Source organism: Canis aureus, chromosome 9 (assembly GCF_053574225.1).
Source record: "Canis aureus isolate CA01 chromosome 9, VMU_Caureus_v.1.0, whole genome shotgun sequence".
NCBI classification, from domain to species: domain Eukaryota; kingdom Metazoa; phylum Chordata; class Mammalia; order Carnivora; family Canidae; genus Canis; species Canis aureus.
Genome location: NC_135619.1, coordinates 29,744,198 through 29,762,197, shown reverse-complemented (window position 1 = coordinate 29,762,197; position 18,000 = coordinate 29,744,198). Strand labels below are relative to the sequence as shown.

The 18,000-nt window shown below is 35.5% G+C and overlaps 1 protein-coding gene across 2 annotated transcripts in view; it reads left to right on the top strand.

Annotated features, from left to right (window-relative positions):
* The first annotated feature begins 902 nt into the window (after positions 1–902).
* The window catches only part of NEMF (nuclear export mediator factor), a 52,235-nt gene continuing 35,137 nt past the window's right edge, over positions 903–18,000 (top strand). For both annotated transcript variants that reach the window (XM_077909218.1, XM_077909217.1), the window contains exons 1-11: positions 903–1,061; positions 1,901–1,969; positions 2,109–2,211; positions 5,065–5,190; positions 11,262–11,410; positions 12,387–12,454; positions 13,636–13,722; positions 15,261–15,334; positions 16,672–16,742; positions 16,821–16,896; positions 17,256–17,318. In XM_077909218.1, the coding sequence (XP_077765344.1) occupies positions 1,003–1,061; positions 1,901–1,969; positions 2,109–2,211; positions 5,065–5,190; positions 11,262–11,410; positions 12,387–12,454; positions 13,636–13,722; positions 15,261–15,334; positions 16,672–16,742; positions 16,821–16,896; positions 17,256–17,318 (945 nt within the window). In that variant the 5' untranslated portion in view covers positions 903–1,002. The remainder of the gene's footprint in view (positions 1,062–1,900; positions 1,970–2,108; positions 2,212–5,064; positions 5,191–11,261; positions 11,411–12,386; positions 12,455–13,635; positions 13,723–15,260; positions 15,335–16,671; positions 16,743–16,820; positions 16,897–17,255; positions 17,319–18,000) is intronic.

Sequence of the window (18,000 nt, the reverse complement as noted above, 5' to 3'; positions counted from 1 at the left end):
CCGGGAGCGGGGGACCACCAGGTTGCCTAAGGAGGGGTGAACCGGCCCAGGTCGGAAACGGAGCAGGTCAAAACTCCCGTGCTGATCAGTAGTGGGATCGCGCCTGTGAATAGCCACTGCACTCCAGCCTGGGCAACATAGCGAGACCCCGTCTCTTTTGAGTTCTCACCTTGAAAGTATCCTTTCTTCCCATAGTATATATTGAACACAACGAAAAGGGGCATACTTCTATTCTTGCACGGCAGGTTTCCTATTTCCTATTACCCGCCCCCCCCCCCCCATGGTGGGGCAGTCTTCTCTTATTCTGTCCTACTTTTTGATTATCTAGCGAAACACCTGAATATTCAGGTTGCCAAGAGTTGATGGAGTTCCTATTGTATGCCAGGTACTACGCTGAGGCAAGGGATGCCATGATCAAGGTCAGATGAGAATCCTACTAAACATCGCAAAATAGTCCTCTGAGAGCGGGGCCCATCAAAACAGGAACTCCTTTTTGAGCGTTGCTTCACCTTTATTGCTGAGGGTACTTGTAGGGCGAATGAAACAGTTCCGCTTCGTCACATTTCAAAATCTGCTCGTCCAAGTTAACCGAGTGGAGAGGGGTTCTTACTCTTGCACACCGAGCCCTACCGCCCATGCAGGGGAAATCCTCCCAGGACGCGCCTCATAAATTTTTACCACCAGCAGGGGTCGCTAGGGAGTCGGTCTTGAATCCCGGAACGCAAGAGGGAAAGGGTAGCCTGTCAGCTTTTCAGGAAGAAATGCAGTTTCAAGAGAATAGTTTGGATCTATTGCGAATTGTTTTGGTATAACGAAAAGCCTGATGACGGCGACTTGATAGTTCAAAGCTTTGGAAAAGTGACGCAAACACGTTCGCCTCGAGGAATATTGGGTCTTCTGCGCGGCCGTAGATGTCGGCCAAGTGCGCCTGCGCGTTAGAGTAGCGGCGTTGAGTCAGGCAGTCCGTGGAGAAAACTGCGGTAGCGACCCTCAGACCTCGCCATGAAGACTCGTTTTAGCACCATTGACCTCCGCGCGATACTCGCGGAGCTGAATGCCAGGTACTGAGCGGTAGGGGACCAGGCTCGTGCGGGGGATGCAGAAGCCAGAGGCCGGTGCCCCAAGGTTGAAGAAAGACCAGCCTGATGTTTCCCCTTCATCCCCCCAGCGCTCTTCTGCGGACCTGGCCATAGGCCTGGGTGGGCGAGTGCGGGACATCCTTCCCGTGGCCCTCAGGACACCTGGGGGAGCCCAGCGGCCGCGTGCCCCACACCCTGCTCTCGCGGGCTGCTTGTCTCACCAGGTCTCGTGTCAGGCTTTGGCGGGGCCCTCACCGAGCGCTTGCCTTGTTGGCCCGAGTTGCCCGGGTCTGGCAGCAAACGTTGAGTAGAACACGAGACACCGGGTGGACGCCGGGATGCTCCAGTAGTCTTTTGCCTCGGGGGGTTTCCAGGCCGGAGGCCTGATTTCTTTGACACTCTTCCTTACTTCTGGGAGAGGGAATACCTGCATTTTAGCTGCAAGTAACAGATTCTAGTCTGGTTTCTATTAAGCAGTGTGAATTTTGCCATTTTTGCCATTTTGCCTTCTTTTTTTTTTTTTTCTTTTGTAATAAAGTGTATTGGACTTTTTCTATGTTTCCTTAAATATTGGGTCATTTCAAGGACGAAGGGCATTGCATGGTTTTCCTAGGGCTCGTATACAACGCTAGTTCTTAAAAAGTTAAAATTAAGTTTTGGGTGGAATGCCTGATGGCCTTCAGACTGATGATCCCAGGTTGACTCCATATCCTTAGAGTTGAAGATCCCCCCCCTTCGAAGGCTCTGCTTCCGCCTGCCGCTTTAAATTCTGTGAAGTTTTGTATTTCAAATGTTGTTACATGTTTCCTTTTTCTTCGCAGCTTAATAGGAATGAGAGTAAACAATGTTTATGATGTGGATAATAAGACCTATCTTATTCGTCTTCAAAAGTAAGAGCATTTTACAGGCTTGTTTTACCTTTGGTAATTAAATATGAGATTATTAATTTTTTTTTACTTGCACTTTTAGTCTGTTTTACTGAGCGTTGACAAATGCCCTAAAGAAAAATTTAACTTTTTTCTTCTACAGGCCAGACTTTAAAGCTACACTTTTACTTGAATCTGGCATACGAATTCACACAACAGAATTTGAGTGGCCTAAGAATATGATGCCCTCTAGTTTTGCCATGAAGGTAACTTTAAGTTATACTTGAAGCTAAATTTTAAGGCCCTGATATTGGTCACTAACGATTTAAGTTTTAAAATGTTTGGTTTTCCTTCACTGACTGTTATGAATAAAGTAGAGATAAAATAGAGTAGTTGATAGATAATGGGATGAATACAGTAGCTGTTTATTGACTTCTCCCTGTTACCCTTCACACCCCATTGTGCTCCAAATCTTTCTGTTCCCACAGTCACTACTCTAGTTTAAGCTTTTATAACATTCCCTTACAGTTCCTTAATTACAGTGTATTTCTTGTTATCAAAACAATTGTGTTAGGCCAAGGTGAATTTTTCTAAAGCCTTACTTTCATCATTTTCTCACCTTTTTATGATTCTCTAATTTCTGAATCCATATCCTATATCCTGTTATTCTTGGCTTTCCATGATATGCCCCACCCCCTCCTTCCTACTTTTCTGCAGCTCACCTTTGAGCTACTGATCTGTATTTTGTTGAAATACTCAGTGATGTTAGTTTGTTACCAGTCATATCTTTACTTTTCACTTCTCTCTTTGCTTTTGTTTTTTCTATTAAAACTGAGATTCTGCATTTGTGGACGTGTTACCTATCCATTTGTTGACATAACAGATACTCTAAAAGATTATGTGGTACAGAGGAAAGACATTAGAATCAAATATACCTAACTTTGAATTAATGATTTTGCCGCTAAATAATTTGATAACCCTGAAAAGTTACTTAACCTCTTGAAACTTAGTTTATTTAAATGTAAAATGTGGATAATACCTCCCTCATGGGGTTATTGGTGAGGATTAATTGAAGTAACATGTAAAGCACCTAACACAATGCCTGACACATATTAGGGCTCCATATGTATTAATTTCCTTCTTCCTCTCCTCCTCACTTTCCTTCAGAAATTTATTTGTTTTGGCATTGTGTTATTTCATTAGAGGCTTTACAGAGAAGAATCTTATCCCCAGCAACTTAGAATCTGTTTTGGATTACAAGTTAGGTAAGTGTTTCCCAAATCACAAGGCCTGTCACAAAATTATCAAACTCTTAAAAGTTTAATATACTTAATAATAACCCCAAATGGTTCTTTTGGGAATTATCCTTAATAATGGTGACACTTGGTGTTTGTATAGCACTTTTCAAAATAAGTGGATAATGTTTATTTTAAGTTGTTTAATATATCTGTGAATATGAAGAACAGTTATTTTAGTTTTACAGATCATGTAACAGATGATAAGTTTTATGATACTGGGATAAAAATCCCCAAATCAGGCTACACCAATAGGAAGCTAAACACTCTAAAAAGAGAATTTTATGAGTTAGGTGTATATATTAATCTGAATGTATAGAGAGATGCTCTCCAATGGAGCAAAAAATGTTAAACAGATTATAAATAATTTAAAATAAAGAACTGCTACTGTTATATGGCACAGTCATGCTCAGTTTGTGGTAAGTCACAGAGATTGTTCCTCATTCTCATATTTGGGGATGCCAGTTAATGCTTTATGGCACTGACAGTTTTCATCAAATTGGTAATAGGGAAATAAAATAAGCACAACATATGTGCTGTATGCCCATCTGTGCTCATGATAAATACTCTTCCCTTTTCTCCATTCCATGGTGTGAATTTCTAGTTCCTTTCAAGTATGCCTTTTATCTCCATTTTGAACTTTTTCTTGAATAAAAATACTACTAGGGAACTCTGGAAGGATTGCGATTTTCCCCTGGGGAGTTAAAAAAAATAGCCCTATAGGTAGGTCACTGTTTAAATCAAAATCATTATAGACCACTCCTAAGTCAGAACTATTGAATATAGGAAAGGGAGACTGTTAGTAGTTTGAAAATTGTTATTATATCTGCCTGAATATATAAGTACATAAAATGAGAATTTTAGTCAATTTAAACTATCAAATCTGGAGGAGTCTTGGTTGTGAAAGAGATGGCATTCTAAGAGTGATTGTGTATTTCTTTTTTTTTAAAGGTGACTTTATATTAACTTCTCTGTAAAATTTGTCTTGAATTTAAGTCTTGAAAGCATTCTGTCTTACTGGTTGTGACTAAGAGCTCTTTTAAACTCAAGAATTAGAAACAATTGGAAGATTTTTAGGCACTACAGAGTAGTCTTGTTTTTGACCCATGTTATACTTAAATATTTGTACTAAAGGGTGTACATAGACTGAAGTATCAAGTACCAAGTAATTTGTATTTGGATATAAAAATGTTAATTTTAGTTTGCTAATAAGAACATCATAACTAGGGATAAGAAGAATGAGATTTGATAAGGAATGAAAGTTAATACATTTGGATTTGAGCTAGGTTGATCAAAAGCTTTGGAGACAGTACCAGAAAAATTCTGTCTCGGTTGTATTACTAAATTTGTGGGAATAGAAGGTAATTGGGTGTTATAGGGAACTAACTTATAGAATACCAATAAGCTCATAGTTCAGAATTTGTATTTGAAATGGAAGATTAGTGGAAACCACCAATTAATTTTGAACACAAAGGAAATTGGAGATACTTAAAAGATGGGACTAGAAAGAGGCTTAAAAAAAAGGTTATAGTTTTGAGTGAGGTCATAGGGTAAGAAAAAGGGACTTACTGGTATAAATAACAAAGTAAATTTCTCTATAGGTATGTTATTGTCTTAAAAAAGTATAAAATACCATTTCAGAGTTAGCAGTCAGTCCTCTCAATAAAGTGTTTTTCCTTTGATTATCATCCACAAGCTTTTGTTTACTACTTTTTAAGTGTTATTCTTGATGGTAATAAAAAGAGGAAAATTATTTACAAACCACTATCAAATGATTAGGAATTCACTTTTACATAAATACCTTTTTCTTCTGTTTTTTACTAGTGCCGAAAACATTTGAAGAGTCGGCGATTGGTCAGTGCAAAACAGCTTGGTGTGGATAGAATTGTAGATTTTCAGTTTGGAAGTGATGAAGCTGCTTATCACTTAATCATTGAGCTCTATGATAGGGTAAGTAAATTTTGGAGATGAGATGACGGATAATTTATCTTTAAGTATTTGTGTAATAGTGTACTGTAAAACATGGACAGGGAACGTTCTATCCTTTCCCTGCAGGCAACAGCAGCTGCAGCCCATTTGAAATGGGTAGTCTCAGGTAGTGGTCAATTAAAATTTGTATGATAACCTCTTTTAAAAGTTTTTTTTAAAACTTTTTTGTTTTGAAATGATTATAGATTCATAGGAAGTTGCAAAGAGAGAGGTCAGTGTCCCTCAGTTGTTATATTTTACATAATTATAGTACAATATCAAAATCAGGAAATTGATTTTGGTACAATGTATGCATCTAGTTCTGTGCATTTTCCCACCTTTGTAGATTCATGTAACCACCACTGCAATTAAGTTATAGGATTTTCCATTACCACAGAGATCTTCTTGGTGATACACCTTTATGATATTACCTATCCACCCCTCTTCCTCCCACCATCCCTACCTCTTGACACTGCCAACCTGTTCTGTCTCTATAATTTTGTCATTGTATTGAGTCTTCAACAAAGAGTCAGTTACAGAACCTTGGTGGAAAGGACATATCAGATACTTTTAAATAGGAGTTGATCGTCCCCTGTGATGCAGCTTGTGGTCCGTTTTTATAAAGCCTGTGAGCTTAAGAATGGTTTTTCTGTTTTAAAAGGGCTCTTTAAAAAAAATGCAGCTGAGACCATATGTGGCCACAAATGCTAAAATATTTATTGTCTTACCTTTTACAGAGTTAGCTTTGTAGAAAAGTTTGCTGACCCTGCTCTAATATAATAGACTCATATTATTTGAGCTAATACTGCTTAGGTAAATGCCAAAATGTATCAGGGGACTAATTTAGCATTTATAAGACTTACTTTAATCTAGGAGCAGATGCTTTCATGAAAATCAAGTGCCAACCTGTGATCTAGGATGATCAGAATTAATCACAAGGGATTTAATAAACTGGAGAGAATCTAAGTGTGGTTAATTTTTTTTTTCAGAATATTGTTGGTGTTTTTTTATGATGAATGTTTTATGGTAGTGTATGATAAAGCCATTTACCTTTCTCTTGATCTTTAGTAGTCTATACTACTGCAAATGGAAGTGATATATTCTTTAAATGGTAACTTGCTATCATTGATCCCTTAGAATTTAGGAACAAATATCTTTTACTGAGTTTTTTTTTGTTTGTTTGATTTTTTTACTATTAATGGCAATGTGTATATTTACATAGGTTTGATAAGAATTTGTCCTTTCTTTTACCAAGATAAAATTAGACAAATTGATTGTGCAACTAAAGTCAAACTTTGGTTATCATATTTGAGAATAAGTCTCATTTAAGTAGGATGACAAGCTCATCATTAAGGAACAAAGGTTATGTTTTGTATGCAGAAGCAATGTCCACAAATTCCCCTTGAGAAACTGGTTTTCTACCTATTTTGTGGATCCTAGCCTGTTGGTAGTAAGGAAGGTTACATCTGTAGGTTTTAATAACTTTAAAGAGGAATTTAGGGATCCCTGGGTGGCGCAGCAGTTTAGCGCCTGCCTTTGGCCCAGGGCGCGATCCTGGAGACCCGGGATCGAATCCCGCGTCAGGCTCCCGGTGCATGGAGCCTGCTTCTCCCTCTGCCTATGTCTCTGCCTCCCTCTCTCTCTGTGTGACTATCATAAATAAATAAAAATTAAAAAAAAATAAAAAATAAAGAGGAATTTACCTGTTTTATAGGTATGCTACAGACACAATGAATAGTGATTTTTTTGTTTGTTTGTTTGTTTCATTTGGTTTCATAGCTTTGAATTAGAAGCAAAGACTAATTTTCTTTTGGGAAAACAGAAACTTTCAAAAATAAAATCCCAGATTTCTTGTGAATTCTCCAGGTAGCAGTACTTATGGCTTTAGTAATTGCTTCATACCTTGTGGCTCTAGATTTGCTGACTATAGTACAAGGAGATTTGTTTATGTTAATTAACATTTCTTGCTGTACCTATGTAAATAAATCAGGCCAAGATGCAGTAGCTTATGTGTGTATACATTTGTCATCAGTAATTTTAGATGTTACACTCATGAAAGGGAACTGTAAAAATATATATATATATATATCAAAATTTGGAAAGAGGCAAAAGGGACAAAATGTCATTTTAGTATCCTGCCAACTGCTATCTAACAGGTTCTCCAGGGGATTATTTTTTATTTTAAGGATGTATATCTCTTTGATTTGCTATTTACTATTGATTAGGTTTTTTAACTCTAGAAAGGTAGATTTTTAACTTGTAGAAAACTGAGAGCAATACAAATAATTCTTGCCTCGTACAATGAAAATAGTTGCATTCAGTAGAGATTAAAATTGTATCTGTCCAGAGAAAAGATATCTCCAAAGGTTAGTCTTATCTTACTGCCCTGAATTGGCAATCTTATACAATCATTCTCTCAGTCACTCTAAATATTTCACTTATTTCATTTCTCTTACAACCAATTTTACCATCTAGTTGGTTTTCTTATGAAATTTTTTACAGTTACAAAAATAGTATATTGTCTTGTGTCAACCATTGTTTCTATTGAAATCAATGTCAGCTCTTTTGAAGGTAATCTGGCCTTTTTATCTAGATGCTTTAAATTTTTTTCTCTTCCTGTTTGGTTTTCAGTTTTGCTGTGGTGTGCCCAGTTGAGTTTTTATTTGTAATTATCTTTTGGGAGTTAATAGTGCTTCTAGAACTGAGTTGATGTTTTTCATCAGTTTTGGGAAATTCAGCCATATTTTCTTTGACCTATCTTCCTATTCACTAATTTTATTGCTATCAGACAAGAATCATTTGGAATTGCTTTCAGTGTCTGTTTTTATAGTCTATTGTTTCTTTTGATTTTAATTATATTGTCTCCTCACATGCCTAATTATTGTATTGTGTGCCAAGCATTGAGTAGGAAAAACAATAATTATATTGTGAGATCTGGAATGATGTTGTCTTCCTTTAAAGAAAATTGCTTTTGACAAGTGGTTAAGGGTACAAATAACCCCAGATCACTTCACTCTAATCAAGCATTGAATTGGTTAGAAGCTGGGCCTCGAAAAACTGGTATATTTCTGGTTTGCCTCATCCCCTGTGATGTAGCCTTTATTACTCACTATTCAGAGCTAGACTTCCCTCCCTTCCCAACTCACCTTTCACTTGGACTCTGAACTCTAGTTTTTATTCCCCTTAGTTGTCCTGTAAGTCTATCAAAATTTATGCTCAGCTTCTCAGCCCATCAGCTGCTTCTTAACTCTTAGACAAATGATCCTAGGGGAAAATTAGCCCCAAGTGTGGGACTCATCTTTCTGAGTTTTCTTCTCCTAGGTTTTGGTTCTGTTTACTGTTTTGCTTGCATTTTTTTTTCTTAAAAGATGAGTTTTGTATATTTTGTCCAGTTTTTCTATTTCTCAGTAGGACAGTGGTTGGAATTACCTAGACTACCATTTAAATTAAACATGTTTATATAAGTAGTACATTAATACATTTTCAGTATACACAGAAGTACATAGAATTAAAATGGAGGGTCTTACCACTCCTAGCCTAAATCATTTCCTCATCTCAAGGTAACCACTGTTATGATTGTTGTTCTCTTTATGATCTCTTTCCCTCTCCTCACCATCATCCAAAAAAACCCTTTTCTTTTCATTTGGAGGGGAAAATCTCTAGAATGTAACTAATTGCAGGCATGCTTAGGTTTTCTTCAGTACGCATGCATTCTAAGTTTAATCTTATACCAGATATGGGCCTTTGCGTTTTTGGTTTTTTTTAAGATTTATTTATTTGAGAGAGAAAATGCATGCGGGTGGAAGTTGGGTGGATGGGAGAGGGGCAGAGGGAGAGAGAGAATCCCAAGCAGACTCTACTACCTGAGCCAGAGCCAGATGCAGGAATGACCTGAGATCAAGACCTGAGCTGAAATGAAAAGTCACGCACTTAACCAACTAAGCCACCCAGGCACCCCTTTTCTTTTTCAATTTAATTTAGACCTAGATGATACTTAAAATTTTTTTCCATATGATGACTTTGTGTATCTTTAGTATGATTTTTTAAAAATCTAAACAGCCTTTTTATTTTGTAATAATTTTAGATTTATAATAGATTTAGATTTTGTGATTTTAGGTTTATAGAAAAGTTGCAAAGATAATACAGAAAGTTCTTGTATATCATTCATTTAGTTTATAGGAACATTAACATCTCACATCTTATATAATCACAGTCCATGTGTCAAAACCAAGAAATTAACATTGACACATTACTATTAAACTGTAGACTCTTCAGATTTCACCAGTTTTTCTAGTACTAATCCCTTTTCTGTTCTGGGATTCAATCCAGGATACCCCATTGCATTTAGGGCCTTTCTATTTTGAAGGGTTTGAGCAATTGGCATGCATACTGTGAGATTTCAGACATCCAGTTATTGATGAGTTGGAAATAGATATTAAGGATTTTGTACATGGGAATATGTGCTTGGGAATTTTCAGTAGTCACTGTGGCATCTAAGAGAGGTAGGCTTACAGTGGATCTTGAAGATTGCTCTCTTCTCTCTTTATACCAGGGTTTGATTTCCCAGCCTTCAGGTCTGGAATTTTGATGTATTGGTGTATCTAGAGCAGATCAGACCTTAGGTAAAGGGGTGATTGCTGCTCAAATTCATTTAAGAAAGTCAGTTTATTGAGATGCCCAGGTGGCTCAGTGGTTGAGCGTCTGTCTTTGGCTCAGGGCACGATCCCAGGGTCCTGGGATCAAGTCCCACATTGGGTTCCCCACAGGGAAACTGCTTCTCCCTCTGCCTGTGTCTTTGCCTATCTCTCTCTCTGTATCTCTAATGAATAAATAAATAAAATCTTGAAAGTTTATTAATTTGTAATAAAGTTCCAGTAAAGAGACTCTGGAGAAAGTAAGTTAAGATCAGAAAATAGTTTGTTAAGTATATCAGAGTTAAACACAGTATTTCCCAAAGTATGTTTCTTAGATACCACCTGCCATAGCTAATAGGTGTACCTAGAAATATGGGTCCCATAACCATTAAAGTTTGAGGACCTTTGAGAATAAAGTAAGATTTTTAAAAAATTCTTTAACTCTAGGACTTATCAGTACCTTTATTTATTTATATTTTAAGATTTTTAAACATCTCCTAGAGATGGAGATTTGTGATTTAAAATTTACAACTTACTTGATCACAGAATTCTTTTTTTATGGGGTTAGGGGAAACCATTTTACAGAATAGTTTTGGGAAACTTGATCTAAGGAAAAAAACACTTCAGGGAAGTAACTGCTTTACTGGAATTTTCCAGATGTTCTTGATATCTGCACATTTTAATTTAACAAACATTTACTGAGCACCTTCTTTGTGTCAGGCTCTGTGGCCAGGTCTGTTTTCCAAATCACATATTCCTGAACTAGATGCTATATGGACAGTTTTCCAAAGCTCCCGGCTTTCTTTCTCCAGTTAACTTTTGTGTTAAGTTAAATGCATGAATACTTTGAAGTCAGAACTTTTAGCAGTAGGTATTACTCTTTCAACACCTGATAACTTCTGGTTATCTGTATCTCTAATCAAGGTGAATGGTGACCCCATCTACTGAAGCCACTTATCTTGCAACTTATCATCCCCAACCTGAGTTTGGGGCTACTTTCACTGTCTTTTTTTTTTTTTTTTTTTTTTTCATAAAAATGAAAATCCATTTCAAATTTCTTTCGGTTAGTGAAAACAGGTACTAGTGTAGGTCTTTTATGAAAAAGAAGATTTGAAAACTGGGGGATAATTGTATTGTGCTTCTATGAGTGACTTTTATAGAACCATTAGACAATGAGTTTAAAGTTGGTTTATATTCCTTCATTATGTTTCAAATCTGGGGTCCTTTATTTGCTCATCTTATTTCAGAGTCTGTACTGGGCAAATGCGAAGAGCAGTGTTTAGATGTGACTCAAATGGGTTTTGTTCATAACTTCATTTTTGTAGCCTTAAGTTTTTAAGAGACTACATTTTCTCACTTTTTAAGAAGTTTCAAGAATGATTTGGGAAAAGCAATAAGTCATATTTTATTCTATTACAGGGAAACATTGTTCTTACAGATTATGAGTACCTAATTTTGAATATCCTAAGATTTCGAACTGATGAGTCAGATGATGTTAAATTTGCTGTTCGTGAACGCTATCCAGTTGATCATGCTAGAGCTGCTGAGCCTTTGCTTACCTTGGAAAGGTAACATATTTGTTTATAAGTTCACTTCATATTGTATTAGAAGATAAAATAGGTCATATGTCGATATGAAAGAACTGTAACAGAATATTTTATTTACTGGCATACAGTAACTAAATTTGGACTGCTTGAACTACATAAATGTGCATGTAATCAGTTAAGCTTCATTTGCAAGTAGCAAAAGTATATCTTTTTAATCTAAGTCTGGTGTTAATTCAGATGTTTATGATTTCTTGGTAAAGTGAGGGGACTTACTAGCTCTTCTGTGAGAAGACAGCTATCTTGGGCAGAGTGCAAATGGAAATGGTTTAGCTAGGAAAAGGGAATACTGTGGGATAAGGTGCTAATTGTAGTTGTACTCTTTTAGCTGGAAGGTTTTGCTGGCTAATAGCTATAGCAGAGGTTCTGAAAATGTAGCATGCATCACGTTCACCTGGAAGGCTTGATAAAACATAGATTGCTGCTCCTGGTTCCAGAATCTGATTCAGCAGATATGGTATAGGCCCAGGAATTTACATTTCTACCAAGTTCTCAGGTTATGTTGATGCTGCTGATCTGGGGACCAGAGTGGCCCACAGCATTGTTAAGAATTCTTATTAGATGCATAGTTAAGTAAAACCGTTCCAAGTATTAAGATATATCACCAGGCCCTATAGACGTTTACCTGTTACATAAAGACATCACTTTCCTGTCATAGATGAGCATGATGACAAGCAATATGACTTAGTTGAGAAAGTATTGATTTTTCTTAGAATACTTGGTTTTGGGTGCCACTCTGCTGCTAGGAACCTATTACCCTTGGATAAATTACTTTTACAACCCATTTTCTTACATACAAAGTGAAGTTATCCCTCTTGTATTTTAGAGTATAGTGATGATCAGGCAATTTGATGCATATGAAAGTATTGTGAATATGAATTTTGCTGTAAGATTTGTTAAATATAAGTTAGTAAGAGGTGTGTCAATTTTGTTTTCACAGATTGACTGAAATAATAGCCAGTGCACCTAAGGGCGAACTACTGAAGAGAGTTCTTAACCCATTACTTCGTGAGTAATCCTAAATAGAGCAGTGAAGTGTTTGCAAGAAAATGTAGTTTTCAGGAATATATTTAAATCTTTTATAACTCAGGAGAATATTAGAACAACTTGATAATATAGAAAAGAGTTGAAGATTATCTTTTGAGTAAGAGTTTATTTTTAAGGAAAGAGAAAGTTGTTATACCACATAAAGTTTGACCTTTATCCAATAACTTTTATTTAAGAGCAATACAGTTATGTAAACAAATAGTATGTTATCTATCACTTTAGTGCCACTGTAGTATTCTGAGAATTTTTTTTTTCACTTGAATCTTTGGTTTAATAACCATTTAGAATTTGTTTGTTTGTTTGTTTTTTAACTGGTGGGTTTTGGGGCATCCCAGAATCTGCCAGGTACTTTTGATCAGGATAAAGATAATCCAATAAACTTGAGAAATCATCATTCATCCCTGTAAAGAATCTTGAGAGGACATACGAGCAGGGAGATATCCTCAATTACTGAGCATTAGGGAGTTACTTATCCTCTCCTGAAATTCGAAGGCATTAAAAAATTATCTTTACAACTTTCCAACTATTAGTATAGCACAGATAAATTTGTAAGTTTGGACTTTTTTTTTTTTTTTTAATTTTTTTATTTATTTATGATAGTCACAGAGAGAGAGAGAGAGAGGCAGAGACACAGGCAGAGGGAGAAGCAGGCTCCATGCACCGGGAGCCTGATGTGGGATTCGATCCCGGGTCTCCAGGATCGCGCCCTGGGCCAAAGGCAGGCGCCAAACCGCTACGCCACCCAGGGATCCCAAGTTTGGACTTTTTAATAATATACTCTATTAACATGGTGTGTTGCATTAACCAGTTTTTGAAGGTTAAAACAATCCTTCATTTCTGATTTATAGTCCATTATATGTGGCTCAATTCCATTAAATTTCTATAACTTATACACGGACTTCTACAATTGTATTGTAGCCTTTAAAAAACCTTAAATTTTTATAAGTACTTGAATTGTTATTTCTAATATCATTTCAAAATAAGTAAACTAAAAAAAAATAAAATCTTAAAAAGCAAAATAAGTAAATGGTTTTCACTGTCTTCTGTTAGTAGATATTCATACTGGGATATATATTTTGGATGTATTTTGAATGTTAAATTTTATAGTAAATACTAAAAAATGAAACCTTCTGCTTTTATAGCCTATGGACCAGCTCTCATTGAACACTGTCTTATAGAAAATGGATTCTCTGGCAATGTCAAAGTGGATGAAAAATTTGAAAGCAAAGGTATGCCTGCACGCTACAAGATTTGTCCACTTTCATTTATTTCCTTTATTAAAGACTATGAAAATTAATTCTGGGAAAATAATAAAAGTGAGCAGGTAGTTGTAAACTTAAAAACATTGACCTATGAATGTTCTATCCATATGGTATTCTTGGCTTCCTGCTCTAATGTGGCACTTTTTTCTTTTTTTTAATTTTTAAAAGATTTTATTTATTCAAGAGAGTGGACATGAGCTAGGGGTAGGGCAGAGGCAGAGGGAGAAGCAGACTCCCCGCTGAGCAGGGAGCCCATGTGAGACTTGACCCCAGGGTCTTGATCCCAGGGTTCTGGGATCATTACCTGTGCTAAAGGCAGATGCTTAACCAACTGAACCACCCAGGCACCCCTCCAATGTGGCATATGATCCCTAGTAATTCACAGTTCAGTCTCTACCTTATTACCTATCAATCTTAGAATATTCTCTCTTCCTCTCTCTAAATATTTGAGGTGGTTACCAAACTTGATAGTCTCTGGTATAGGCTTGAAGGAGTTGAATTATTCACCTTCTGACTAGGAAGTTGGAGTGCTTTTAGAAATAGCGATATTCATGCATTTTAATTCTGTAAGAACTGTAGGGTAGATTTATGATGCTTTTGTAATTACTTAAGAGAACCTAACTAAATTGCCAGATTAAGATAATAAAAAATTAGAGGAAATATAAGGGAAATGGAAGACTTAGTCTTTGACAAATTTATCTGCAGATTCTCATGTAAAATTCTAAAGAAATCATTCTTCATGTTTATATTTTAGGATTATATATAATTTACGGTTTAGGGAGAGTAATTTTTATGCTATAAATGTTTTTACGTTTAAAAATACAACTTAAAAAATAAAAATAAAAATGTAACTTAAATGTTGTAGTGAGTGATTTAGTATTTGAAATACTAATTTAGTGCAGTCCTGATCAAATGCCAACAGGTGGTATTGTCTTTGCGATTGTAGTGTTTTGTTTCAAATCTGATATTCTTATGGAATAAAAGCAAGTGAAAATATTCAGAAAAGTCTGGAAAAGAATGGTAATGATGGAGAATATAACCCTTTAATAGTTAAAATATATTAAGGGAATATAGTGTATGAACAAAGTACCTTTAAGATCATGAGAAGAAAAATAACATGAGAGTAAAATGTTACTGAGATCACAAGCTGGCCAAAAAAGATTCTTTTTTTTTTTTTTTTTTTATTCATGAGAGACACAGAGAGAAAGGCAGAGACATAGGCAGAGGGAGAATCAGGCTCCCCGTGGGGAACCTGATGTGGGACTCGATCCCAGGACCCTGGGATCAGGACCTGAGCCAAAGGCAGATGCTCAACCACCAAGCCACCCAGGCGCCCCCCAAAAATATTCTTACTTACGTGTACTGATTATAAACTTGATATAACTATATCTAATTTTCTTGAACATTTTTTACCGTTTCATCAGCACTTTTCTGTTTTCTACATGGTTGTTTAATAGTAGTTGACACTTGATTGACACTCCTTTTTCCCATTTTTATTCTATTAGATATTGAAAAAGTGCTTGTCTGTCTGCAGAAAGCAGAAGACTATATGAAAACAACATCCAACTTCAGTGGAAAGGTAGCACCACATTTACTTATTGTATATTGCTATGGTTTTATTTATTTAAATTTTCAGAATTTGAAGTTCATTTAAGGATTACTACATGTAAGTTTTTTGTTGTAATTTGGAAATTCAACATCGGTGATATTGTAGGTAATTTAATTTTTTTAATTGGTGTGGGGTTTATAATTTTTCCTCTGTTTCTTTTTTTGAAAGTACCAGTCATATCATTATTGGTACACCAGGAGAGTTGAGGGATTTGAAAATCTATCCTCTTAGGGTGATTTTTAGATGGAGAAGCACATTTTAATTTACTAGCACTTTTTTAAAGGGTGATTTTCAGATAGAGAAGCGCGTTTTAATTTACTAGCACTTTTTTAAAAGTTGGTGATTTACATCACTCTATTTTTAAATTTTTTTTCAGTTTTTAAAAAAATTTAAATTAGCCAACATAGAACATCATTAGTTTCAGAGGTAGTTTAGTGATTCATCAGTTGCATATAACACCCAGTGCTCATTACATCACATGCCCTCCTTAAAGCCTGTCACCTAGGTACCCCATCCCCACACACACCTCCCCTCCAGCAACCTTCAGTTTCTTTCCCATAGTTAAGTTTAAGTCTCTCATGGTTTGCTCTCTCTCATTTCTTCCCATTCTTTTATATCACTCTAATAGGTAAACATCCTCTGTATCTCATACTTTCTTTTTCTTCCCTGTTTGAAGTATAACTTTATTTATAACAGAAGTTCAGAAAAAGTTATGATTACTTAAATTCAGTGCAAATATACCTGCCCCATTTGTTAAATGAGTGAAAATTTCCTACTTTCTCATACTTTCTTTTTCTTCCCTGTTCGAAGTATAACTTTATTTATAACAGAAGTTCAGAAAAAGTTATGATTACTTAAATTCAGTGCAAATATACCTGCCCCATTTTTTAAATGAGTGAAAGTTTCCTACCAAGTGAATCTAAGACTTTTTCTGCTGGAAGTAAAGTGCTTTTGTTTTTTTTAAGTTGAAGAACATCTAAAAATGGAAAGAAAAAAGCATAGTGCACCTGTATAGTCTCACCACTTTATTAAATCACTAGTTTTCATTTTCTTTATTCCTTATTTTTTCTTGTCCATATGAAAAAAACAGTATTCTTTAATAATACTTAGCCTAGAAGTGTCATTTGAGAATTGATACAATCAATAAACAAATGCAGTAGATTATTTAAACCTGGAATACTTTTATAAGTTAAATTAATAAGATTTGTATCGGTCATGGAGAGTAAATCTGTTAACTATGAAGCGAAAGAGTTTTATTTTATTGATTGATTGATTTAAGAAAGAGTTTTAATATTGGATTTTTGTAGGGATACATCATTCAGAAAAGAGAAGTAAAACCAAGCTTGGAAGTAGATAAACCAACTGAAGACATACTCACGTAAGCATGTAGGCATGAGTCAATTTGCTTTGGATGTTTTTTATTGTTCTTGAATGATATAATAAATATGTTTTGCAGGTATGAGGAATTTCATCCTTTCTTGTTTTCTCAACATTCACAATGTCCATATATAGAATTTGAATCATTTGACAAGGTGGGTTTTCCAGTTCTGCATTTTGACCAGTTAGCATGTATGAGGTATTAAATTAATACTAACTTGCTTTGATTGATAATTTGAAAATATTTTTGTTTTACAATCAGTGAATCTGAGCATTAAAGATTAATGCATTTTATTTTAAGATGAAGAGTCAAAGATTTGAACTTAATTTGATTCTGGCTGTTTAGCTATATAATACATTTACTAAGAATCTGTTCAAGTTCTTTGAGTAGTATTATAAAACAAAATGGACTCTAAAATTCTGTGTGTGTAAGTTGAAGTAAAGACCACATTTTTGTTGTTGTTTTTTTAAACTAGTTACTATCTTTTTCTTTTTTTTCTTTTTTTAAAATAAGGCTGTGGATGAATTTTATTCCAAGATAGAAGGTCAGAAAATAGATTTAAAAGCTTTACAACAGGTATGGTATTGCTAAAAGCATTTATATTAAAACAACTAGCCTTAGTGTGGTTTGCTGTGTAGATGATGCTTTCATTATAGGGATGGGCAGCCTTTCAGAATTAGTATGGGAATGCCATTATCCCTTGGTTTATTGATAAAGGTCCAGGAGAGGTCTCATTGTTCAAAAGGATTCCCTCATTTGTTCCATCAGTATGTTAGATACTCTCTAAAATGGAAAATACAGTGGGAAGATAAGGCCTGGTACTTTTCCCTAGTGTTTGTGCTATTACAGGAACCCAAAGTTTCTGAGACTTTGCTGTTAAGGGAATATTGTTCCAAGGAGATTTTTAAATAGGCCAACAGAGAGGGAAATGTTCTCTCTGTACAAATAATCATATTTGTTTATAATTAAACTGCTTCTTCTTTTCAAGTGGGCTTTCCACCTCCACAGGAGAGTTGAGTATGCACTGTTTCCCCAGCACATATGACCATGCTTTTGGAGCACTGCTGTAGAACACTTTCAGAAATTAGCCACAGTCACTATTAATTTGAAGGGGATTTGATTTTTCAAAAAATATTAATTAAGTTTTAAAATATGTGTGAAAGAATTTGAAATTATGTGAATCCCTGCCCCGTGTTGTAAAAAATTAACAGCACAATTTCAAAGCAGATGGGTTGGATGAATTAAATAGTGTGACTGC